Below are 26814 nucleotides of genomic sequence, written 5' to 3' on the forward strand. Positions count from 1 at the left end.
AATTTAGCAACAAAATAATCATAATACAAAAAATATTTTACTTTAAGTAGAAAAACACATTTTATAGTAAATGACATTTATTACATCATTAGGTAATAAAATATACAAACAGAGGTACACTAATTTTCACAGTCACAGGTTGCAATTGCAATAGGATGTTTACAGCGCAACTATTATGTATAATATCTGTTTTTTACAGAAGTGCATGTAATTTAAAAAAAAGATGCACAGTGTGTTTGAAAATGATCTGAAAGCAGATTTTACATTAACAGCCTGAACTTGTTAAAATATCCACAGAGTAGCTGTTCTCTTCCCTCTGGTATATCACTTATTAAAATCATACCTATCTGTCTATTCAAACATGGACACAATTTTGCATGAATACTTGTCGATCCAACAGAAAATACATATTTATTAATAAAATATTTTGCCTATTAATTATACAACAAACATGATAGTAATGTGAATAGCACGACTAGAAAGCTTAATTAGTAGCGCCAACTGTTCATTGAGTCAGTGGCACTACTTCTATCTACATTATTTATTAATCTTGTTGCTCAATTTAATTATTATTTCACCACTAATCATCAATAGCAGTGGTTGCCATTGTAGCCTCAGTAGCAGTGGTAGCCAGAGACGCTGAGGTCCCAGTTGAGCTTCCATCTTTAGGTTTGGGTCGGGGCTTCATCAGCTCCTCTTTATTGCGATCAGGTTTGATCAAAATGATGTAGCACTTGGGCAGGAAGATGCAGGTCAGCAGGCCAAAGCTGGAAGCCAGGATGGCAAAAATCTGAACAGCAACCATGAACTTGCCACGGGTGCTGAGGTAAGCCGGGACAAAGGAGATCCACACGATGAAGAAGACCAGCATGCCAAAGGTAAGACATTTTGCCTCACTGTGAAATATATTAAAAAAAAAAAAAATCAAACATATGCGATGAAAATATTTAAAAAATGTATGAAATATTCTGCTGAAAACTCTACTGTGGATCAGTTTGACCTTGCAATATGCACTTTCTCTCTTAACATATGGTATGCATTGCAAAATGATTAGTGGATGTCCAAACTACATCCCCAGTTGGCTGGCTATAAAAAGAGCATCTTAAAGAGGCAGAGTTTCTCAGAAGGCTGACAGCAGAACCTCACCAATCTGCAAAAAACTAGATCTACAAATTATGGAACAATATCTGAATGATTTTCCCCGATGTTAAATTGTGAAGACCTTAAATATCTCATCATCTACTTTACATATAGTCATCTAAAGAATCCAAGAGTCTGGAGAAATCTCTCTGTCAGGGACACTGCTGAAAATCATTATTGGATATCCACGAGCTTTGACCCCTTGGGCATGATTCTGTCATGAAATCACTGAATGGGCTCAGAAACACTTCCAGAACTCACTGTCTGTGTAAACAGTTCACTGTGCCATCTATAAATGCAGGTTAATGCTCTATCATGCAAAGAAGAAGCCATGTGTAAACATGATCTAGAAACGCTGGCGTCTTCTCTGAGCTCGTGTAAAATGGACTGAGGCAAAGTGGGAAAACTGCTCTGGGGTCAGATGAATTGAAAAATTTAATTTCTGACAGGAAAACACGGAAACCGCGTCTTCCGGAAAGTCAGAAATATCTTACAGGGTACCATTTATTTCTGCTGACCCTAATGAGTCAGTTATAGCTTTCCTAAATGCTCATTGGATTTTGTTTGTTGGGTGTTTTTTTTTTTTTTTATTTGTGTGACCTACCTGACGTAGTCCTCCAGTTTACGGGCTATGAAGGCAAATATGAAGGCCAGCAGAGCCAGCAGGATGTCGTAAGCGAAAATGCAACAGATGAAGATCACAGAGCCTGGGTCACACTCGAGAATGATCTTTATATTCTGTCCGGAGGTGTTCTTGACCGGGTGTGGAGGTAGGACAATGAGCCACACTGTGCACACTATAGCCTGGGAAGAAGGATAATAATGTCAGTGATATTGTCACATGGTGTTACAAATATTTATTTATTTCCTGCTGAATTCAGGAGGAGATTTTGGCCCACTCCTCTTTACAGAATCTTTTAAAATCTTTTAGGTTTCTTAGTCAGCACTTGGCTAACTTGATGCTTCAGCTCCCTCCACAGATTTTCTATACAGTAGGACTGTGGTCCACAGACTGGTTGACAATCTTAATGTGCTTCTTCTTTAGCCACTCCTTTGTTGCCTTGGTGGTATGTTCTGGGTCACTGTCATGCTGGAAGATCCATCCATGACCCATCTTCAGTGTTCTGGCTGAAGGAAGGCGGTTGTCATCCAACATTTTATGGTACATTGCCCCGTCCATGGGCCCTTCAATGTAGTGAAGTCAAGACCTAGCACTTTGTGTTTTGGACTGTCAAATTCTTTATAATGTCTCTCTGTGATTCTTAGTTTGTTGTGGGGTTTTGCAGTTTTTAATTTTGTGCTTTTTTTAAGTTCCCGGTTGAGTTCTTTATTTGTGTCCTCAGGTCTTCTTAGTTTAGTGACCTGAGTTCTATTCTTGGTTATAGTTTATTTGTATTTAATTCCTTGTTCCCCTGTGTTCTCTGTATTATGTTTTGTGTTTAGTTTTACTTCCTAGTCTCATCCGTTGTCATTTAATTCAGCTGTGCGTTTACCCAGCAGTCTCCACTTCCCCTAATCACCCTCCATCTTCACTCGTCCTTTGTCAGTTTGTCTGTTTTTTTGTTTTGTTGCCCTGGTGTTTTTCTGCACTCTGTTTAGATTCTTAGTGACTGTGGTATCAACTGCCTTCAGATCACTGACAAGCTCTTCCTGTGTAGTTTTGGGCTGATCCACCACATTTTTCACCATCATCCTCACCCCAAGATGCAAGATCTTGCACGGAGCTCCAGACTGAGGGTGACTGATGGTCATTTTGTATTTTTTCCATTTCCATCACCAACCAACAGTTGTCACCTTCTCACCAAGCTTCTTGTAGCCCATTCCAGCCTTGTGCAGGTCTACAATCTTGTACCTGATGTCCTTTGACAGCTCTTTAGTCTTTGCCCATGATGATGAAAAGGTTGGAATAGGAGAAATAGATTCTGTGGACAAGTGTCCCTTACATACATAACAGGTTGCGATCAGGAGTATCTGTAATCGATTGATGGACTGACTGTAATCTGCCATTCTGTGGGAGCCAGAATTCTGGCTTGGTTGTAGAGGATCAAATACATATTTCACTCAATGACATGCAAAGCAATTTATAACTTTTATGTAGTGGGGTTTTTTTTTCTGGATTTTTGGTTGATATTCTGTCACTCTCCATTAAAATAAAACAACCATAAAAATAAGAGACTGCTCACTGGCATCAGCAAGGGATCAAATAATTATTTTGCCCATTGTAGAGGTCAGGGACAGATGTCGAGTTTTACAGTTGGTTAAAATGTGATCCTCAGTGATTATTTATGTGTTTACCTGTATTAATGTAGCCACAGCAGCTATTGCCCTCTGGTGGGCATAGGTGAGAATGTCGACCTCGGGGTTAGCACTGGCACTGGTGTCATTGTGAAGTGTGTTGGTTACAATGACATCTGGACTGCCACTGTTCGCTGCTGCTTCAGCTGCTGCTTTTGCTGCTGCTTTTGCAGCTTTGGCAGCAGCTTTTGCTCGGGCTCGGGCTGCTTTCAGTGCCTGGGCTCTCAGCATCAATACTGCTGCCTTTCCTGAAGGAAAGAAAGTTCACAGTAAATACACACATTGCCTTTTGGCATTTGTAGAAATGATCTGTGATTCTGATATCTGTGACTGCACCAAGGCACCTTAAAGAGGTAAGCTAAAAAACAAGGGGGGGGTGGGGGTATTTCTACCAGCAACTAACCAATAATGGATGAGAGGCAGAGGGCGAAGCCAAGAGCCAAGGCTACTTGGCTGGTCATGCAGCTCCAATGCTGTGGCTCTCCAAGGAAGACAACAGAGCAGAGGAAGGTCACCACCAGAGAGACGAGCAGTGAAAAACTCAACAGTGTATCATTGGCTTTCACCAGGGGGGTGCCACTGTGTAGAATAAACACTACCTGGGAAAAAAAAAAAAGAGGTTAAACATTTTTTTTTTTGGTTTGTTTCCTCTCCACAGGAGAACATCTTAGAGGTATATTGTTGTGTTATATATTTTTTTCACCCCAACTGCGAGGGTGACTAAAGCTCCAAAGGCAGAGATGACGATCAGAGTAACTCCCAGTGGTTCTCCAAAGGCCAGGAACTCAATGATTTTTGGTACACAGGCTGTGTGATCATTATTGGACCAGAAATCACCAGTGCACAGGATACATTCACGGGCATCTGTGAGAGAGTGAGGAAAGGTGCAATAAGAGGGCAGCAGGGTCATGTTTACCATGCTAATAGTGATGGGTCTCTTTCAAGGTCCTTGATTTTTTTTTTTTTTCTTTTCACTTTGTCACCAGTGATGGTTACATGCAATAAATTTATTTGGTTCTGTGGAATATTCTAAGAGGTGCAATAAAATAAAGCAATGGTTTCACCACAACATAAATACAATAAGGTAATACAGTACTAGTAATAATATAGGCCTATCCAATCCAGTTCAACTGTATTCATATAGCACCAAATAACAACAAACAGTCTCCTCAAGGCGCTTTATTTTGTAAGGTAAAGACCATACAGTAATTACAGAGAAAACCCATAATGTTTTTGAAAATATAAAACTAACTGGAATGACCTGTTCATGAATCACCACCCTATCGTGGTTGAGGGGTTTGTGTGTCCCAATGATCCGGAAGGATCATGATCCCGAAGGATCACTGGGACACCTAATCCCTATCATGCCACCTGCAGGAGGCATGATAGGGATTAGCTATCATGCTTCCTGCAGCTTTGGCTCTGGAACCAGTGTCTTGGAGAAGGGCAAAACTTGGGTATGGGAGGAGGTCATTGAGGCCATGGAACAAGACTTTGAGTCTGCCTCAAAGTGATTCTGGCAACTCAAGAGGGGAAGGCAATGCTCTTCTTACATGATGTATGGTGTGGATGGGACGCTGCTGACTTCAACTGAGGATATAGTCAGGCGGTGGAAGGAATACTTCAAGGACCGCCTCAATCCCACTGACATGCCTTCTGTAGAGGAGTTTGGGGATGAGGGGGACGATCTGCCAATCACTCGGGGGGGGGGTCACTGAGATAGCTGAACTATCTCAAGGCCCCTAGGGTGGATGAGATTCACCCTAAATTCCTGAAGGCTCTGAAGGCAGCAGATGTTGTAGGGCTGTTTTGGTTGACATGTCTCCACAATGTCAAGTGGAGATCTGGGGCAGTGACTCTGGATTGGTAGAGTGGGGTGGTGGTTCCCATCTTCAAGAAGGGGAATCAGAGGGTGTGTTCCAACTGTCAGGGGATCACACTCCTCAGCCTCCCCAGGAAGGTCTATGGCAGGGTACTGAATAGGAGATTCTATTCATTAGTCAAACTTCAGATTCAGGAGGAACAATGTTTTTTTGTCCTGGTCACAGAACGCTGGCCAGCTTTTTATCCTCTCAAGGATATTTGAGGAGTTTGCCCATCCAGTCTACATGGGTTTTGTGGACTTGGAGAAGGCATTTGACCACGTCCATCGGGGATCCTGTGGTATGCTGTGGGAACATCGGGTGTCTGACCTGTACAGCTGCAGCAAGAGCTTGGTCTGCATTCCCGGCAAAAAGTCAGACTCATTTCTGGTGGGTGTTGTCAGCAATTCTGTGCATAATTTTTATGGACAGAATTTATAAGCAGAACCAATTGGCTTCTACCTTGGTGGTCTCAGCAGCGATGAGATCTGTGGGCTTCACCAAGTGGTGGCTGGAGCAGTTCGCAGCAGAGTGTGAAAGTCTGTGAATGAGAATTAGCACCTCCAATTCTGAAAAGGGTGGAGTGTCCACTCCAGGTCAGGGATGAGTTGCTGCCCCAAGTGGAGGAGTTTAAGTATCTCGGGGTCTTGTTTGCAAGTGAGGGGAGAGGAGAGCAGGAGATTGGCAGATGGATTGGTGCAGCATCTTCAGTGACACAGACGCTGTACCAACCTCTTGTGGTGAGACGAGAGCTGAGCGTAAAATCAATGCTGACAATTTACCAGTAGATCTGCATCCTTACCCTCACCTATGGTCACAAGCTTTGGGTAGTGACCAAAAGAATGAGATACAAGAAGCGGAAATTAGTTTTCTCTGAAGGCTGGCTGGACTTAGAGATAGGGTGAGAAGTTCAGTCACTCAGAGTAGAGCCACTACTTCTCCATATTAAAAGGAGCCAGTTGAGTTGGACCAGGCATATGATTAGGATGCCTTCTGGATGCCTCTTGGGTGAGGTGTTTCGGGCATGTCTTACTGGGAGGACACCCTGGGGTAGACCCAAGACACGCTGGAGATATTATGTCTCTTGGTTGGCCTGGGAACACCTCGGTGTTCCTCGGATGAGCTGACTGTGGAGAGTGAGGTCTGGGCTTTTCTGCTTAGGCTGCTGCCCCTGCAACCTGGGCGCAGTTAAGCATCAGAAAAGGGAGGGATGAAAAACTGATATGATCTGAATTTGTTTACAATTACAATAATAAATTACAATAATATTATTATAATTACAATAGTAAATTCCACTACTAATGAGTCATCAGCCAAGACCCATTAGTTATGATCTTAATCATGAAAGCACTCACTAAAAGTTAGCAGCATGACTCTACAGGGAGCGATTCTGATGTCTTGTAATGAGCAGTTCAAAGTTGCATACAGACCAGTTGTGTTGCTGATCTCCCCGTCAGCACAGAGAATACAGTCAAAGCAGCAGACTGGCTCTCCCTGTCGGATCCCCTTCCTGGTGCCCGGCTGACAGTTCTCACTGCATACTGACCGAGGAGGCTTTTACACACAAAAGCAGAGATAACTTGGACACACAAGATAGCTAATCATAATCTAAAAGAGCATGTGCAAACTGGCATCTATTGACATTAGTATGATGTCAATAGGTCAGTAGGAGGAGATTAGTACAAGGAAAGAAGTGATAAAGTGACAAAGAAGAGGATAAAAGGGAACAGAACCATTTAAAAAAAGAAAAGAAGTGAGTGAAGAAACAAAGCACAAGTCGCCAACTGCTACATTTGTAACAAAGCTCATTTTGTTGTGAAATTTACTTAATAATGAGGGTGAGAAGCCTAACTGCCATCTTTAGCAACATACTACTAACCTCCAGCATACCATTGTTCCACTCAATGGAGTCATTCATTATCTCCATTCTGTTCTCTGGGGCTGCAGAGCCATTGTAGTGCCCCACAGTGACATAAAATATCTCCCCATCACTATTGGCCTGCCAGTTGAGGATGTCATAGAATCCCTCTACATCTCCTTCATCAAAGAAGATCTCCTCCCTTGTGTTTGGCATTTTGAAACGCACATTCTTCATGTAATACATCAGCTGAGGAGGAGAAAAATTGAGGCTTAAGTCACAAAAGTGTAATATACACACATGTGTAACTACATTATTGCAAATATTTACCTGCCATGGCTCAAAGTTGTTGATGTCAGCACAGCTATTCCCAACAAACGGTCCGTTTCCAGGTTCACAGTGCTCCAGGTTGTGCAAGGCATGGGCCACAGCATACACGGCTTTGTACACACTGCGGGAAACAATTTCATCATTATTATTATCATTACCATTGTGGAAAATACTGCTCCAACAGGACAACTGTAAGATAAATGTGCCATTTCAAAATTAGTATGGCGCTTACTCTGGAGCTATTTTCTGTGGTAGAAATAGTTCACATGAAAGCTGATCACAAGTCAAAGATTTAAAGAGGACAGTGTTTCTGGAGGGACACATTACTGCAGAGGTTTTACATGCACAGCTAGCAACAATTTGTGCACCACAACTAAAACTGTTTTCAGGCTGGCTGTGGGAGAGGAGCAGCAGAATTAAAATTTCAGCTTTTTTGGTCAACAGTCCCACAGACTGCAGTAAACCAGCTTTTTACTGTAATGCCAATCAAATTATCTGGGTTATGGCTATATAGTGGTCGCACAAAGATAACCATTTTTTTTTTTTTTTTTTTTATTTAATTAAAATTTTTTTTCTCTTGTCTCTCAGCCTGACAACTCTGGCATTACAAGGACACATGTATATTAATGGGAAAAATAACACAAATAAATAAATAAAATAAAAGGACAAACATTAACAAGAGGAGCCGATAGAGAATCGTAGAGCTCATCTTGGAAGATCGCAATTCTGGTTGCAAAATCTGCAAGACATGACAGGCTTTAAAAAAAAAATTTTTTTTAAAAGATAAACAGATTTTTTTTGAAGTAGTGACATGATGAGCTGACCTGTAAGTGATTCTTAACTGAGAGACGTCAGAGTAGGTGTTGTTGAGTGGTGCCAGAGGCTCGTGCCCAGTACACAGCCCATCGGGTACCCCTCTCACTGTCCTGGATAGTGTGCCGTTTACTTCCTTGCCCCTCTGTTTTGCCATTCTCAGTGCTTTGCTATAGTCCAACGTGCAGTTAAACACCTGCAAGACAGAAATAAAGTCACAAAATTGTTGTATTATATATTTGTGAGGCATCTATTTGATTTTTAATGTTTTCACTGAAGGTTCATCATTTAAAGGTTATTAGACATATCAGTATTCATGTGCAATTTGAGACTGGCTGCAGTTTTAGTCACATACTGATTCTTTCATGCAGATGTCCAGCAACAAATCAACACAGTCAAACTCATCACTATCAAGTTCCTTAGGTCAACAAACACACCGTCTCCCAGAATTCCTCAGTGAGCGAGTCAGCATAGGGGTCCAGATCCAGTAGATGACGCTGAAGACCAGGGATGTCAGCCCTCTTCACCCCAAAACCCAGGGTACCGGCAAGGACCGAGCTCACCTGAATAGATGGAGTCACATAATCAAGGTCAGCTCAAACTGTAAAATTTGGTCCAGACTGGTTCAAACCACAGGATCTGTTGGATCCTGGGTTTTAAACATGAGCCAGTCAGTCACTCTCAATCAGCTGTTTGCTCACCCCTGGTGGACGGCTGATGAGAGAGGAGGTAATCCAGGCCTCGCTGGCAATCCAGGTACGGTTGGTCACATTGTGGCGTATCAGCTCAGTGATGAGAGGACTGAAGTCCACGTCAGATGAAAAGACCACGATGATCTTGGCTGTGGACTCAACTACAGTTTGAACAATGCGTTGGATGGCCTCTGGAGAATGCACCTAAAGTCCAAAGATGAGAGTACAATTTTTTTTCAGCAGGAATGAAATGTCTCTAGAAAACACAAACAGCATCAGACTGACCAAACTAACAGTTGGTTTGGTGAAGCACTGACTGGTAAAACTGACTGAACTCTACCTTGGGCATGGTCTCAGAGAAGGAAATGCAGACACCAGCTTCCTCCACTTGGTCCTTGAAGTCTTTGATACCATACTTGCCATAATCATCATCAGCAGCTATGGTGCCCACCCAAGTCCAGCCAAAGTGTAGCACCAGCTTGGCCATAGCTGTAGACTGGTGCTCGTCACTGGGAATGGTCCTTAAGAAGGTGGGGAACTGGAACTTGTTTTTCAGAGCAGAGCATGTTGAACAGTAACTGACCTAAAGAAGAGAGGATGTGCATGGTTGGTTTCTGTCATTTTTTTGACATTTTTTTATTTTCTTTTACTTTATTTAATTGTATGATACAAGTGTCCAGCTTACCTGTGGAAAATGATAAAGTCCCAGGATCCTGGCAGTAGCAATGGACAGATCTGAGCCCCCAGCTCCCACTAGAGCAGCCAGAGGCGCGCCATTGCCACAGCGGTAGTTGGGTACAGCTTCATCTTGGCCTGTCAGGTATGTCAGAGTGCCCTCCACAGCCTTGGAGATGGTGAAGCAGGAGTTGTAGATGACATAACCCAGGTCAGTTTTGGGCAGCAGGTCGTCCATTGCATTAATTTCCTTGATGGCAAACAGCATGGTCTGTGTCCAGCGGAAGGTACGGAAGTTAAACCTAGAGGATGATAAGTGATGAAGAAACAATGCATTTCTAAAGATCAGCCAGTAAAAACAGTCATGTTAGAAAGAGTGAACAAAAAAAAAAAAACTCCCCTCAGAGTACGCACAAAATGAAAATACTTGAAAAGTGAATGATAATGGCAATCCATTGTAGTCTTGTGATGTTATTACTTAAACTATCAGTTTATAGATTTGGTGATTATTAGTGTGTCCTACACTGTAAAGGTCTGTCTCCATAATAATATGGCCTGCTTTAACTAATTGGCCCCAGAGGTGTTGTACTACTCAGTCTTGATTCTGTTAGAAAATCATGAGGTCAAGACTCTCTGGAGTAAACCGTCTAGTTGAAAGTACTCAAATTAGAATCTTTGAATTACATTTATGAATCATTAAAGATCCTAAATAATTTTTAAGTTTATCTTTAATTAGTTTAATACAGTGTGCCGGCACCTTAAGCTAGAAGACTCTAACCCAGCATAGCAACAATGAAGAAAAAGACAGTAACAGGGCCGACTCACCCCTCACAGCCTGATGAGAGAGGCGCACTCGAGGTGTTGCCTTTGTTGGAAGCAACACGCTTGTGAACAGGAAACATTCCCCCAATCACCACCGTCTTCTTTTCTACATCCTTATAGCCACTCAGGTTAAACTTAGCCTTCAGCTTGCATGTGGACTGAGCTGAAAAAGATTTGTAGACGTAGAAAAGCACACATAATCCGAGCAAAAAGCCTTTCATTTCCATGCTGTGTAAATGCACACAGGGATTGTGAGCTCTTGCAACTGCAGACAGCAATGGAAGCAGCAACCAGGTGTCTTATCTGCTCTCTAGGGAGAAGTGCTGCACAAGGCAACCTAACGGATTCAACAGGGCAAAAGAGAAGAGGAGGGCCCTGGGTTCAAATGAGCAGCTGATGGTATGTTCATCATTTTTCAGTGTGAAACACAGACAAGGACTTCTTTGTTTTTGATTAAATACAAAAACATGCCAATTTATCAATAATAATTTAAAAATAAAATAAGTATCTTTTGTATCCAAAGGTTCCAAACTGGTTTAAGCTTCTTCTGAGGAATGCAAACTGGACCTTAGACCACCAAAGATGCACAAACATGTGAACAAATCAGGCTCAAATTCCTAGAAACATCCTATCATTTTATTCTATTTGTCTCTGCCCTCTCTGTGAAAATATCAATCAGTTCATTAGTCTGTGCTGCACATAAACTGCCACAGGCCAGGAGTTAATTGGCAGCTGCATGTGGTAACTTGTACAGTCTCTATACAATATTACAACACCATGACTGTTTCAAAATCGCACCTTGTCCCCTGAGTCTGGGTGTGTTGATGGATGACTGCTTGTCTGCTCATGTTTCTCAGTCAGAGGGGAGCCGACAAACAGCTGAACCCTTGGCACGCAGAGGGACACGTGCTAGGTAATGACTGGACAAAATAGGCGCATAATAAAATCAAATTACACTCAGTGGTATTACAGTCTGTGGTTTTTTTTTGTATGTCACTATTAGTATATTACGTTTTTACTAATACGAGGAAAGCAGGAATCTAAAAACTCAGAGATATTTTGAGGATATTTAGATGTAATGCATTTACAGGTGGATTTGAAAAGTGACCTCATGTGCGTGTGCGTGTGTGTATGTAAAAGAGCTCATCGTGTTGATGAGATCTTTTACAAAAATACTGTTTTGAAGTAATTAAATGTGAGTGAAGCTACTACAGTCATGTAAAAAGAAAAGTTTTCACAGGACTCTATGCAGTCCTGTGAAAAACTAAGTACACCCCGTGATTTTAGGACCACCTTTAGTAACAATAAATTGTATTAATTGTTTTCTGTATTACTATATCAGTGTTTCACATTGTTGTGAAGGAATTTTGGCCCACTCGTCTTTAAAACTTTGCTTGAGTTCACTGAGGTTTGTGGTATTCGCTCATGAACTGCTCTCTCAGGTCCTTTTCTTTTTCAGGCATTCTGTTGTAGATTTGCTGCTGTGCTTGGGATCATTGTCCTGTTGCACAATCCAGTTTCAGCCAAGCTTTAGCTGTCAGGCAAACAGCCTCACATTTAACTCTAGAATATTTTGGGATACAGAGGAGTTTATGATCGACTCGGTGACTGTAAGATGTCCACGTCCTCTGGCCCCAAAACAAGCCCATATTATCACCTCTCCATCACAGTGCTTGACAGTTGGTATGAGGTGTTCGTGCCGATATGCTGTGTTTGGTTTTTGCTAAACATGGCACTGCATGTTACTGTGGTCTCATCTGTCCAAATGATATTGTTCCTGAAGTCTTGTGGTTTGTTCAGATGCAATCCTAAGGTCTGACCTTGGGGTGAATTTTCTTGGACATCCACTCCAAGACTGTGGGATTACGTTAATGCATACCTGCTCTAGACCAGCAAAGTGCCGCAACTTCTGCTTTTATAGAGATGCTCACACTTGCTGATGACCAGTTAACCTGGCTGCTTAGCAGTACGAATGTACTTAGTGTCTTGTAGAAAGTTTTTTTTGTGACTATTTTTCAAGACAGGAACCTTCAAATACACGAAGGGAAAGCATTCAAAACACATAAGGCTACATAAATGAGATTATTTGAACCTAGTATTATTTCCACTAATTTTTTCCTTTGGAGAAATGACGTGTGTATACTTGGGGTGGGTGAACATTAAAATTTTACAGTTCTTTTAGTGTAAATGGTCCATTTACAAAACTGATCATGAACATTCTGAGATGTCCTAGAGGATAAAAAGTGCTTTATAAAAATGTCAACTTTTCCACATTCAGTGAGCCTGCTGTCATAAATCAAAGAAATGCAGCTTCTTGGGAGTCTTACTTTGGTGTGGTATAGCAGGCTGTGGGTAATGTCTGAAAATACAAAGGCCTTAAAATCACCAGGAATTTAGACTTTTGGCTCATTTATTTGTGGCTATTACTGACTCAAAATAAAGTGAGAATCCACAAACAGTGCTCCTCTCTGCAGTTTTCACATTTTGTGGACCAGACTGGAACTTTTAGCAGGCGGCTTCTGGTCCGCGAGCCACATGTTTATTAACCATGTTTATTTAGGGAGTGAAATGGGTCAGTATGCCTGCATCTACATCCACTTTAGTTTTAAAACATGATTAACTAGAATTGCATTTCAAAATTCTTTTTTAAATAACTACTTATTTAAAGTATTGTGTAGACTATCATCATGGGTTACCAATTAGTGCATAAATTTCATGTGAAATTTAGTACTGCTTATCCAAGTCCTTTTTTTTGGTAACATCAAATGTCCAGTGTGCCCACTAATGGTAAAACTTGCAAAGAAATTGTGTAAGTTAAAAATCATGCTGTGAGGTAAGGAGAAATAGTTAAAAACACACACACAAAAAAAATACCAAAACCAAAACACAACATGCTCTTTATAGAAGTGGGAAGTTTCAACATTGAGATCTTTATTAAAGCTCAGTTTCCATCGTACAAATGTCATAGTTGAAACTGCATGCAGTGGCTTGGTTTGAGGCACGTTACTAAGGAGAATGAGCATTGTTGACTAAAACAAACCCACATACAAAAAAAAAAATAATAATCAGACATAGAATTGCATAACTTAATCTCGTGGGTATTTCAATCAAATTGAACTACAAAGTCATATGTCCAATATTAGCTATTGTTTTTTTTTTCTCTTTTTTTAAATGGAGACACATAAATACAGATGTATAAAAAGGCAGAACAGAGGGAAGGAAATTGCAGTTAAGACAAGTTAGGCCAAAAAAAAAAAAAAAACCCTAAACACCATTCATTTTGCATTAGGACTTACTTTGCCACTAAAGGTTAAGGATATAGGAGGGCGATGAGAGGCACAAAAACAAATTCTGGAGGCATGAGCACCACCACATCTGAGTGACACTTCTGACATGATACCGTACACTTGTTAAAACTCAGTTAAACCTGAGCGCTATAGTCACTGAGGTCTAAATGACAAGACTGAAGAGATTATGATACGTCGAATGCTCTGACAGTACAGAACAGAGAGAAATGAAACATTAATGCCTTTCTGAAACACTGAACCTTAGTCGAAGATGACAACAGAGGGTAGACCTTTGACACGACAGCATGACACTCTTAAGGTGAAGTTTCCACTGGATGTATGATTTGTTATGCTGATAAAGCACAGAGGCTTTATGGGTGATAAACAACGAAATGTGCAAATGTTTTGCCCTCGCACAACAAGAGCAACAAAATCATGATGAAGTGACACCAGCAACTGACACAATGTGGCTATAAACTCTACTGTACTTATAAGTTATTAGACCTCTTGCCTTTTTATTCTTCTTCTTCATAAAAAGCATACATATTGCAGCATGAGGAGAAACAGTTTTATATCCTCAGAGTCCAGGTCAGATCACACCAAAAACAAAACAAACAAACAAACAAAAAAAACAGAACAGGCACATACAAAGTTATCCATCATATTGGCCTCCTCCTCCTCCACAGCTGCACAGTAGTCCTTATACTGAAGCTATTCTTGGGTTGACTGCTGCCCACCGTGGCGACAGCAACAGCTCTGCTCAACAAATGTAACTTGAAGAGCTCATAATGTTACAGACCACTACAGCATACTCAACTTTTGGCAAAAAAAAAAAAAAAAACCTTATGAATAGTTGATTGGTCACATAGCTCGTCTGTTCAGCTTCTGTTCAGACAACCTTTGTCAATGCACAGTATACAGGCAGGAAGTGAAATGAACGCCTTAGGCTGACCTACGAGAGTTTAACAAAAATATCAGAGAGGAGAAAAAAAAAAAAACTACTAAAGATTTTCAACCCCCAGCCCTCTCCGTTTTTTCTTTTAATGACACTACCATTTGCTTTCATGTTTTATTCATCCTGAGGCACAACAACCAAAGTCCACTAGCTGAACTTTCACAGCTTCTTGCCATCTGGAAGCAGCAATTAACCTTTTCAATGTAGCAATACAATACACTGTTGTACATGAATGCTTGTTTTTAAAAAAGAATGACAATATATTATCAATAACCAACATTTATCAATGCCTATCGCCAAAAATATTAAGACCAGGATAGAGTGGTGGGGAGAGCAGAGCGGTAGCGCCTTTGCGTGTGCGCTCGTCACAGTACAGTCTGCCTTCCATGGGAATGTTGAAGATAAGGGAAGAGAAGGGGGGGGGGGGGGTAGAGGAGGGGAAATGGGGAGGGGAGTAAAGTTGGAAGGACAGAAAACGAGAGCAGTTCACCAGCCCTCACCGATATTTATTGTGTTTGTGCATTGTGTGTGAGTGTGTGCGTGTTCTCTATACTGTGATGTTATGTTGCGTTTTATTCCCACTCTGTGGTGCCGGGTGGTTTGGAAGTCAGATCATACATCACTCTGGAGATACCCGGGATCTTCTTGATCTCATTTACCATCTTCACCACCACCTGATGTATCAGACAAGACAAAAAAAACTCTTAAAACACTCAAAGAGAAATGCTGATATGCTATTATTTAAATAATTCCTGGATCAACCAATTTTCTTCCTAAAAACTAGAATTAGTAGCCGTGATGGTAAGATAATCTGAGAAGTACTAGGGGTAGATGTTGAATCATGGTATACCTCCTCTGGGATATGGTTGCCTGGCATGGCAGGGATGCCTGTCATGAAATCGCTGGTGATGAAGGTGCGGATCACCACGGAGCGTCGGCATGACGGCTGCTTTTGCAGGGGGTCACGGTCAAAGTGCAGCGGGGTGAGGATGATCGGCATCTGGCTGATCTTACTGGAATAGCCTGAAGCGGGAAACAGAAGCTTAGCATGAAGTAACCAAAGTAAACACATATGCAGTTTTATAGTTTTCAGTACTTTCCATTTGGAATTCTGAATTGAACTCAGTTTGTTTCTAGACTGGGTTTGCTTGTTTAAGTTTGGCTTTTATTTTAAAAAATGTAATTAGTTTTATTGTTTTTGTTGGTCGGGGGAAAAAAAAAAGAGTTCAGAATGGATACAACACTTTATGCACCGATGCTCCTGCATTACAAATTAATAACAATAATACTAAAACTAAAGTTATTTTCAGTTTTTTTTTATTAGCACACAATATCATTTCAGTTACTGTTTTCACTGAAAACTGGTTTTTAATTTTTGTCGTTTAACTCAAATGTTAACATGTCTAGTTTAATTTTTACTTTAACAGTAGGTAACTTTAATATACGGATCTGATGGACACAGTGTGCTGGTACGATGTACACTGTCACTGCAAATTTCTACATTGTTCTTAGTGATCACTTTGATCTTATGACAAAACAACTATCCTGATGGAGTGGTCTCTTCCTGGATGAGAGGGCAGAGAGGCCACTAAATGGCTTGAGCATGAAAATGATGTGAATCCTCACACATTCTTAATGGCTTTTTTTTTTTAAATCTCTCTCTCATTAATTTGCCACCCTTCTGTAGTATGCAAACAGCAAACAAGCAAAGCTTCTGGTAATTTGCTGTTTTTTTCCCCATTTGCTCACATATGCAAGTATAGACTGTTATTTTGTGTGCTTCCTGTTTTAATATAACAAATCTCTACTACTTGTCTTAATGAGTTCAAGACCAACATTTTACTTGGTCCCTTTCTTTGTGATAACAATGCTGTTTTTCTTCTTTTTTTTTTTTTTTAATTGTCTTCAGTCTTAGATAATCCCAAAATAGACGAGACTTTAAACATCTGAAACCACACACTTACCAGACTCTCTAAGAATAGAATGAGCTACAAAGTCAGCCTGTCTGAGCGTGCTCAGAACACCCGTCGTCAGGAAAGTAGGAGTAATGTCTGTTGGCGGTTCCTTCATATGGGACCCAAACACATACACAACTCTGGAGGGGGGAAAGAAAGAAAAAAAAAAAAAAGGAGGAGAGACATGAATGAATCTGTGTTTGTCTGATTTACTGGTCATTGAGAAGGTTAAGTTCTAATGTTTTTAACCACTGAGGGTAAATGAATGAAACTAAAGCCACATTTGTGACTTACCTATTGATGTTATGGCACATGCGAGGGATGAGTCTGGCCAGGAACATGAGTGATTCCCAGTGGGGAGATTCTTTACTTGTGACACCGCACACGTAACTGTAGGACCGACAATCGCCCTGAGATAGAGGCAGAAAATTATGTTCTTATTCTTACTGTCAAAACAAAAAAAATAAATAAATTTTTTAAAAAAGTATAAATGTCCTTTTTTGTTAGCATTTTCTTTCTATGATAAACTGTGAAGTCTCTACATAAACTGTCAGTTTCCACTTTTAGCAAAGGCAGTGAAAGCTGCCTGTGTTTGTCCAGTCTGGCCCAGTTTGAGGTTGATGGCAAATTTAAACCTCTGGTTTCAGACAGGAAGTAATAACAGACACCTACACACAGTCTGACTGCAGCATTTTGGGTGAGGAAAGTCATGACTAACGCTACATTTTTTTGTCATATTTACCAGTTTCTACAGAACACACCTTCCATAGACCAAAGGGAGAAAGGAGCGTCTAAAATGGAGGATTTGAGACTCATTGTTTGGGTGTGTCTTAGTCTTGTGGCTGACCACTTAATTATAGTTAGAACACAGCGACAGACAAACAGCTAACAACATATACTTTGTCAAGGTTTCACTTGACCTGAGGACACTTGGATCCCCCACAAAATCTTAATCCTGACTAAAGATAAATACATCTGAATTTTACAACCTGTGGAGGAACATGATGTGTACATTAATATCCACAAACTGTCAATAAAACTTAATGACTAAACTGTGTGACAGCAGTTTCTGTCTGTATTTTCATTTGATCAGCTGTCTCACCTGGACACCAACAGTTTTGATGGGCAGCAGGAAGGCATTGAGTGAATGAAGGCTGGTGATCTGCATGAGCTTCTCCTCCTCTTCATCTGATATGCACGACTTGACTCTCTGCAGCAAGGCATGGGGCTGGAAAAGAGACAGAAACAAAAGCAGCTTAAAAGTATGGAACTGAAAGACAGCAGCCTGCAATACACAGATGACTGCAGCTCTGAGGTGTGACTGGTACGTTTTAAGAACACTTTTTATTCGCCAATTTCAAACTGTCAGATTTTTGTTTCATCTTTCATCAAATGACATACCAATATCCACATTCACAGGAGCTTATATTATGTCTATAATAAATGTAAACGTGAATGTGAACTGAACTATACGTGCCACAACTGGGCTGGGATTGAATTTGGGGGAAAATCCACTGACACAAAAGACAGCCAGCAGTGTGAAACAAAATGTAGTGCAATCATTTATTGTGATTGCCTTTTTTCACAATAGTTAAAAGCCAAAAATCATAACTGAAAATAAAACTTTACTGATTGTCCAGAACAACTGAACTGATAGCACTAACTCGGGAGTGTTTCCAGTCATCAGTAAAATTAGCAGCATGCATTAGAGCAAACAGTGGTAAGAACAGTGACATGGTTTATGAAAACCTCACAGAAAAATGGCATCAGACTGCAGGGATTTTTCTGTACATCAGCAATTCACTAACCTTTTTGACACTTGCAGAGAAGTCCGTAATAATTTTGAGGATGTTGTTTGTTTCAGCAAAATCCTTACAGATGTAAGGCTCCTCTGCACAAATCACTCGGATGGACAAACCAGGACCTAAAGAAAAAAAAACAAGGGGATCGTTGTCACTTTTCAGCAAATCCAGGAGGGAAATGTAAAAAGAAAAAAAAAAAAATTGGGTGGAGAAAAAAAAGGAAGGCTGTCAGTAATTATATTTAAATAACTTGTGTAAAGCTTATTCAGAGGCCTGCGCGTTTCTGTACTTGCCAGGGAAAGGATGCCGAGAAACAATCTCTTCTGGCAGGCCAAGCTCTCTCCCCAGTGCTCTCACCTCATCTTTATGGAAATCTTTCAGTGGTTCGATTACTTTTCCCTGGAGGATTACAAAGGAGTGGAATCAGCAACGCAACAGTGACCGAGCTAGGGATACGCTTAGGTGCTCAACAGTCATGCATTCATAAGGAGAAGCTGTGCACAACAACAAATGCTAAATAATCCATGATCATGAATAAACTAATACGAATGAATCTTTTTTCACAAACATTTCAGTAATGTTGTGTAGTATAAGAGATGTTTATGTTTTGTGGCTTTTATTATGATTTAAACTGCAAGGGGGGGTTTTCCTTGGTACACTTGATCCATGCATCCACTTTAGTGTATACAATGGCTATATATATACTGAAGCATCTAGCTATGACGCACAGGAAAATTGCCTATTTGTGTGGGCGTGTGTACACATGCAGTACCTCATCTCTGAGTTTGCGGATGAGCTCAGTGTCATTGTGGTGCGTTTTGATGACCTCTGCCTTTCCACTGGCAAGATGAGAGGCACTCTCAATAAGATCAGGCCTCAAGGTACCCTGGGCCAGGAAAACCTCGTCTGGTTTCAGATTCATCTCTCCAATCACTTCATTTGCCACCTGTGACGTAGGACAATTAAAAGTCAGAACTGTACAGTGGTAACTTAAAAACAAATGTGTAGATAAATATTTCAGAAAAACATTATTGAAGAAGAAAAAAAAAAATTGGGTGTAATTAATAAATAAATTACCCCCATCCCCATCCCCCAAAAAAGAAAAAAAAGGACTTGAGCTTATCTTATACTCACTTTGACAAATGTGTCTCCAATAATTTTCCTTTTCTCCTCAGGGTTGGTGGTCATATTCAATGTCTTGCTGATGCGTTTCCGTGGCGTCCTGTCCTCCTCAGAGATAGGAAGGGTTGTTGTTCCATTATAGAAGGTGTGTGCTGCATTTACCACTGAAGGAAGACAAAACACAGAGTTAACAGTAACACAAACACTAAATCTTAACATACTTTACCTTCCGTGGTGCAGTTACTCAAAAACTAAGCTGAATGTAATAAAAAAAAAAAGAAATAAAATAAAATTGGTGTAGAGGCGGAGGATAAGCAAAGTAAGAAATCACTGAACTGTGCCACTCATGCAAATCACTTTCTTTAAAAAGGCAAGATAGGGCTAGCTTTGGATAATGTTTTCCCAGAGTGCCCCTCTGGTTACTGATGTAAACGGCTTTCAGACAGGACACTGTGGTTGTCTGAAAATCATTATCTGCAGTGGCTTGTGCTGTGCAGCCAAGGTTTGTCACTCCAGTAAGCAAAGATGGCCAAAGTTCAACCATCTTAACTTTTTAATGAATACCTGTACAGCCAGTGAGAATGGAAACAATTGACCAGCAGCAGGTACAGAAGGTAAAAAGGGACAAAAAGCTTTTACTCAGTGTGTGTGTTATATGACAAGTTTGCATTTGTATCTAGACTCCAAGAACCAAACCCTTCCTTTGAAAGACAGGCAGTTTTTTTAAGCACTATGCATGATGCCTGACTAGGATGCCTCCTGGGTGAGGTATTCCTGACATGTCCTACCGGGAGGAGGCCCCAGGGCAGACCCAGGACACGCTGGAGAGATTATCTCTCTCGGCTGGCCTAGGAATGACTCAGTGTTCCCCCGGATAAACTGGAGGTGGCGGCTGGGGTGCTTAGGCTGCTGCCCCTGTAGCCCGGCCCCAGATAAGCAGAAGAAGATGGATGGATGGATGGATGGATGATGCTAAAAATGACTAACTCTCCAGTTTTATTAAAATTCTAATGTGAGGCAATATTTTTAACTTAACACTACAGTCTACTAAAACTTTTAAGCTCCATTTTGCTCTGTCCTCCACAGCTCTCTGAGCAGTGGGTTAAACAGAGTCCTGGCTGAAACCCCAACAGAGCTCAGTGAGGTTACAGAAGTAAAAATCCCATTCATATTCCACACAGGGATTTTGATTATAACGTCTAATACTCTAACCATCCGAAGCAGACTTACTACAAGCTACGATATTGTGAAACGATGTTATGTGCCCTTGTAGAAACCACGAGGCATTATAATAATCAACCTTGTTTTAACAAAAACATGCTTTATTAACAATGTTGCAGAAAAGTACTACTCTTAAAACTTCATTTAAGGATTTTTCTGAAATGTAAAAGTAAAATAGGATTAAGAAATTAACTTCTGGAACTGGAGGCATTAAAAAAAATGTAGGCAGTCACTGTGAACCTTTATAGTCTGATAATAAATAATAACTAGCCTAATAATAAATAATAAAATAGACATTTCAAAAAATAGCAAAATAAAGGGTGATTAAGAAGATACATTTTAAATATCTTATTCTACGCTGTTAAGACTTCGATCCCTACCTTTGAGCTTGATTCCCAGCTTGGTCAGAGCCTCCTCCACGCTCTGACTTTCTCTCTTCCTCATGAAGCCGTTGTCGATGTGAACTGCTATCACCTGATCCTGGTTCAGAGCTTTGTTCAGGAGTGCTGTGCAGACCGTTGAGTCTACTCCACCACTCAGTAGCACCTGCGAGCATCATCAGAAACAAGAAACAGTGTCTTTATTGATAAAGCTGTACTCAGCTGAACAAAGATTAAATCACATTCTTAACCACCTGTCACCAATTTTCACAACTCACACTGCCCACTAATTATCTGCAAATGTGTGGTTTATATTTAGGGTTCTTATTTTATTAGTCATACACACATCTGGTATTTCATCTGTTGGCAGGCTATTAAATATTAAGCCTAAGAAAGGGAACGTTAAACCTGCTCTTGGAAATCATCCAAAATGCCATACTTGCTGCAGGAACACGCTACAGCAGAATGAGAGTATAGTCACAGATATTACTATTTCACAAAGTGTACAGTATAAATCCTGTGCTTTGAGCCCATTTTCCACACAATTATCGCCTTCACTCTCCCCTGAGATGAAACCCAGTTTGAAGCCGCTCAGGGAGTGGACCAACTTCTTTTCAGATACTACAGGGTTTAATTTGAGAGTTTAATTGGTTCTACTCAACTTCCCACCAATGCTACTGTCACCACCTCATGAGTGGCTACCACACTTCACACGTAGCTTTTCAGCTTTAGATTTTTAGTCAAATTACCTCCCACGGTAACAGAAAATGTGCCGTTTTCTTACTTTTTAAAAAAAAAAAATTATCGCTCACCAGCACTTTCGACTTGTCTACTTTTTCTCTGATGTCATTGATGCAGGCCTGTTGGCGGCTCTGTACGGTGAAGTTACTTGTGCAGCCCGCAATCTCAAACAGGAAGTTACGCAGCATCTCCATGCCGCGCTCCGTTAGATCAACCTCAGGGTGGAACTGTGTCCCATACAGTTTCTTCTGCTCGTTGGCAATCCCTGGGGGGGGGGGGGGGGGGGGGGGGGGGTGATGATGTTTTAAGGGGATCATTTAGTAAGTTAATACCTTTCTCAAAGGCGATGTGTGATGATACATATAACACATAATACAGCCTCAGGCGTTCTTAACATCAATTCCAAATGAAGCTGCTTTTGCAGTTTACCACCACAATATATTTGTGGATTATGTTAAACAGGGTCACAGTCTTTCTTGTTTCCTGCTCACCAGCAATGATGTTCCCTGATTGGGCCACCACTTTAAAGCCATCTGCCACTTTATCCACACTGTCTCCATGGGTCAGCAAGACCACTTCCTCCTTCTGAAGGCCTCTGATAAGATTAACACACACACACACACACACACACACACACACACACACACACACACACACACACACACACACACACACACACACGAGAAGCTCATGAAGTGTTCAAATAGCTATATGCATACTGTTACTGTTTTCAGCAGGTTATGTATGTGAGGTAATAAAAGACTGCATCCTATAACTCAGACTATTCGTTACTTGTATAAGTGCACTTTTACATCAGCATGAAAACAATAATTACTGTGTATACTGCTGTGCATGTAGAACAAAACATACAACATATTTAAGATACTAAAAAAATACAGTACCTGAAAAGGGAGCAAGTGTTATCCAGTCCAACACTGAACACTCCATCCTCCCTTACACTCTTCTTGTGCACTGTTCCTCCAAAAACTTTATTCATCATCTGTAACACACAAACAAGTGTTAAAAACTGAACACAGACTTTGTTAGTGTTTGTAATAGTAAAACTGCCTGCATTGTAAAGAACTGCTCTTGTTACTTTTTAGTCTCACTGGGAAAAGAGAGTGAGTAATACTCTTCTCTTCCACAAGTGTAAAAGTACTCTTGAAGAAGGTGGTGAAGTCCCAGCTGGTGTGGGAGAGCTGAGAAGCTGGTTCAAGCAGAGTGACAGTAACATGTTGCTTCTCAGAGGCAATCTGTGTAAAAAAACTTTTCCTTGACAAAAGCCTTGCAGAAGAAAAACTGCTTTTGTTATGAATACCATCACAGTTTTTAATATGTTCATTGATACCTGCATCCCATAGCAAATCCCAAGGACAGGCTTTCCTATAGTGAATATGGCAGGGTCGAACCAGGGGGCATCTTCCGCGTACACAGAAGCTGGACCTCCTGAAATAATGATTGCCCTAAGGCATGAAACAAAGAAAACAGTCATGCAAAATTGCATTTAAAAGCACTTTCAGAGCTTCAGTATTGACAGTAGTGTGTATGAAACTGCTGAGAGGCATAAACTAAAGCGTCTAGGGTGCAGATGCTTTTCAGTCTTACCTGAAGCCCTGTTCTCTGATAGCAAAGGCTGGGGTCTCTAAAGGGAGGATCTCGGAGCGTACGCACAGCTCTCGCACTCTTCGGTCAATCACCTTCCCATACTGCGCCCCGGCATCGAGGATCACCACCGCCCCTTCACATGACCCATTCTGCTCTGTACTGCTGATCTCCAGCTGTGGAAAGATTAATAGTAAAGAATTGCATACAAGGTCACTAGTTTTCTAGTGGTCTGGCAGCACTGGACCACCACTGTGACTCAATAAAGCCTAACATAATTATTGACATGTGAGCTGAAACAGAGACGAACAGCAAATCTTGTGAAACATGCTGCCCATCACATGAATCTCACAAGTCAGAGGCTGAGATATCAGCATTGGAATCAGTCCAAACTCTAATCCTCAGCACTCCACTATGCATTTTTTTAACACATACATGCCCTGTGGCAAGTGTGGCACACAATCTTCAGTAGATTAATTTCAGCAAATTCATCTTAAACAATAAAAGTGGGTACACAGAAGAGAAACATTATCCCACGTGGTCAGTGGGAAACTTCCGCCGTAAATGTTTCCGAAAACAACTTGCTGGGTACCCCCCCCCCCTCCAGTTTTAGCCTTTAAAACACAGCCGGCAATCACATGAGCTGAAGCAGAGTAATCATAAGAGAAAAAACAATTGTGTCAGACCAAACTTCACCATATCCGCTGATAACGCGGCAGTAAGTCGTTCCTGTTGTCAGACAGGTCACACTAGCTTCGTGACGACGTTAGCAAACTGACAGTTAACGTACGTTAGCTCGAAGAGTGTGACAGCAACCGCTTGAGGTGAATTAGTTCAGCATAAGCCCAATTTCAGCTTTCTAAAATAACGCAAACACTATCATAAAACAACATTCTTGCTCAGCGGTGCTGTCACTACAAACTGTGAGCGCCCAGCCACAGCTAGCTAACAGTTTTATCAGCGTAGCGAGCTAGCGCGCCGCTGGAATAAACAGTCGTATTGAGCGTTAGCCTGTTAGCAGCGCGTCCTGTGAGTAGCGGCTAGGTTAGCGGAGCTATGCTAAAACCCACGCGGTGCTTAGAGCTGAAGTGTCTTTGGGGGTAGTGGGGGTTCCACCATAAGAGAAGGGCAACCACGTTTGCTGGCAAAATCTGTGAAACCTTTTTTTTCGGTTTAACATCAATGAGTTATCACGTCCGGCTTGTTAGCAGCTATGAGCAACATGTTAATGTGACACTGCAACAGGCATACACAGTGCTCCTGTTCGGCAGTACTGTTGATAACGTTGCATGCTCTCTTAACTTTCCCTCCCCGAGGTACACAGAGGCCGGAATTAACCAGGAGGGGGGGACTACAGCAGTAACCCGGCTCCTAACACGAAGTCACCAGGGCTACCCTATAACGGAGCTGCGGGTATCTCCCGCTCCACTGACCTTGCTGTCTCCGTTGCACAGAGCCATGGATGACTGCCGTGTAGTGGAATGAGCTCTCCCCTTCGCCTCGCTGTCCCAAGTCTCACAGAGAGAGGGCTGCTGGTTAGCTCCTGGCTCAGCACGCCGACTACTGTTGGAAAAGCAGACTGGACTGTTTGGTCTGAAGATGTCACAGTCTCTCCTCCTCCGGCCGGGAAATAACTTTCATAGTGGGAACAGGCTAAGTAAATATGTCTGGGTAGCGCGAATATGTTATGGGTGGAGCGAAAACTTAAATAACCAGAGTAAGGGGCCCCCGTGGGGGCGCTGAGCGTCTAGTGTAATATTGTTCCTCTGCCTGTCAGTACTATAGAGAAGTTTAGCAATTCTCGACTTGTTTAAGGGCACCATTAGTTGTAAGGTTTAATATATATATATATATATATATATATATATATAGACTACACAGTCTATAATGAGAACACAATTGCTTACATTTTTCTGGAAAATCAATTGTGAGAATATCTTTAGTTACAAAAAAATAGAAAGCAAAATCGCTTTTGGGTTATATGGGAAATGAACTGACAAAACACTCCTTGATCCATCCATCTTCTTCCACTTATCCTTTTCAGGGTTGCAGGGGGGCTGAAGCTTATCCCAGCTGCCATAGGGCAAGAGATCACCAGCCTGTTGGAAGGCTAACACAGAGAGACAGACAACCATTCACACCTATGGGCAATTTAGAATCACCAATTAACCTAACTCCACTAAGTGCATGTCTTTTAGGAGAAACCGGAGTACCAGGAGAAAAGCCACAAAAGCACCGGGAAAACATGCAAACTCCCATCAGAAAGGCCAGATGGTGGATTCGAACTCAGCACCTTCCTGTTGTGCAACAGTGATAACCACTGTGTCACCCTCTCCTTGATCCTATAGCATATATTACTCCTTCCCATTTATTACCAGTGTGGTCAATGTGGTTATGCAAACTGTACTATATGAACAGGAATAGTTCAACAGTATATGCTGAAATATGAGGTAGCCCTAGCGATAACACCTCAGGCTTTGTCAGGCAACAGCATCATATATGTGAGAGGAGCTTGCGGTACTTTAACACATCTACTGCACTAGATGTTCCATGTGTGGGTTACATTAAACTGTTCCCATATATTTTCAGACAGCTTAAATAAGAAACAGTAAGATTTATTCTCAAGCTACTTGTTCATATGTGACTTTTGATTTTTTTTTTTTAATTCATTTGGGCAATAATAATGCTGCTGCAGCCACAATTTCTCTACTTAAAGATTACAACATGCTTCCAAAGACTCTCCCAACCTGCTTGCAGTAATTACTGCTATGTAGCCATCATTACTACTGTGCAGTCCAAGTGTCTGCAGTTTGGATTCGCAATCATATGGGAACTCGAAGGAGAGATGACTGCTGCAAGGCTACCATACATTGAAGTATTATTTCTGGGGGCTTGATGAAAAAAAAAAGCCATCTCTTGGAGATCATAAGGCCAAACAGAGAAGTTGTTAACTTCATGGCTCACGTGTTAAGTCCTAAACAAAATAGCCATTAAATATGCCTGAGCATGAAAGTTGGAACATTTTAAGGTGCTTGAATCTGAGAACCACTACAGTATATTCAGATGTGTTGATATTAGTGCTATCTAGTGGAAGATTTGATGAACAACATAGCACAACCAGGGGAAAGTAGATTGGTTGTAATGTATTGTAATGTATCCTTTAAAGCTAGCCAGATAAAACAAATCAACAAATAATGTAACCATTGTAGCAGTCCTCATGTGACATAAAATAATCCTAATCATTGGTGTGGTTTGATTAATT

The 26814-nt window shown here is 41.2% G+C and overlaps 2 protein-coding genes across 3 annotated transcripts; both read right to left on the reverse strand.

The window, feature by feature from the left end:
• Positions 1–320: 320 nt before the first annotated feature.
• On the reverse strand, positions 321–10714 carry vmn2r1 (vomeronasal 2, receptor 1). Its single transcript, XM_030745244.1, has 14 exons — positions 10491–10714; positions 9676–9967; positions 9331–9573; positions 9000–9194; positions 8736–8861; positions 8310–8494; positions 7486–7606; positions 7177–7404; positions 6728–6851; positions 4139–4299; positions 3839–4034; positions 3436–3683; positions 1745–1944; positions 321–896 (listed from the first exon to the last, which is right to left on the reverse strand). The coding sequence occupies exons 1-14, from the start codon at positions 10712–10714 to the stop codon at positions 581–583; spliced, it is 2859 nt and encodes a 952-aa protein (XP_030601104.1). The 3' UTR covers positions 321–580.
• A 2683-nt stretch (positions 10715–13397) lies between these two features.
• gmps (guanine monophosphate synthase) lies at positions 13398–25244 on the reverse strand. 2 transcript variants are annotated; one of them, XM_030745274.1, is made up of 16 exons: positions 24986–25244; positions 23556–23728; positions 23299–23413; positions 22853–22950; positions 22442–22545; positions 22022–22215; positions 21210–21375; positions 19621–19772; positions 19259–19432; positions 18780–18885; positions 18493–18608; positions 17787–17912; positions 16979–17094; positions 16694–16824; positions 15580–15752; positions 13398–15403 (listed from the first exon to the last, which is right to left on the reverse strand). In XM_030745274.1, the coding sequence occupies exons 1-16, from the start codon at positions 25010–25012 to the stop codon at positions 15302–15304; spliced, it is 2073 nt and encodes a 690-aa protein (XP_030601134.1). In that variant the 5' UTR covers positions 25013–25244; the 3' UTR covers positions 13398–15301. The 2 variants fall into 2 exon arrangements, with proteins under 2 accessions (XP_030601134.1, XP_030601135.1); XM_030745275.1 differs by lacking the exon at positions 24986–25244 and adding an exon at positions 24249–24604.
• Between the last annotated feature and the right edge of the window lie 1570 nt (positions 25245–26814).

Source organism: Archocentrus centrarchus, chromosome 13 (assembly GCF_007364275.1).
Source record: "Archocentrus centrarchus isolate MPI-CPG fArcCen1 chromosome 13, fArcCen1, whole genome shotgun sequence".
NCBI classification, from domain to species: Eukaryota; Metazoa; Chordata; class Actinopteri; order Cichliformes; family Cichlidae; genus Archocentrus; species Archocentrus centrarchus.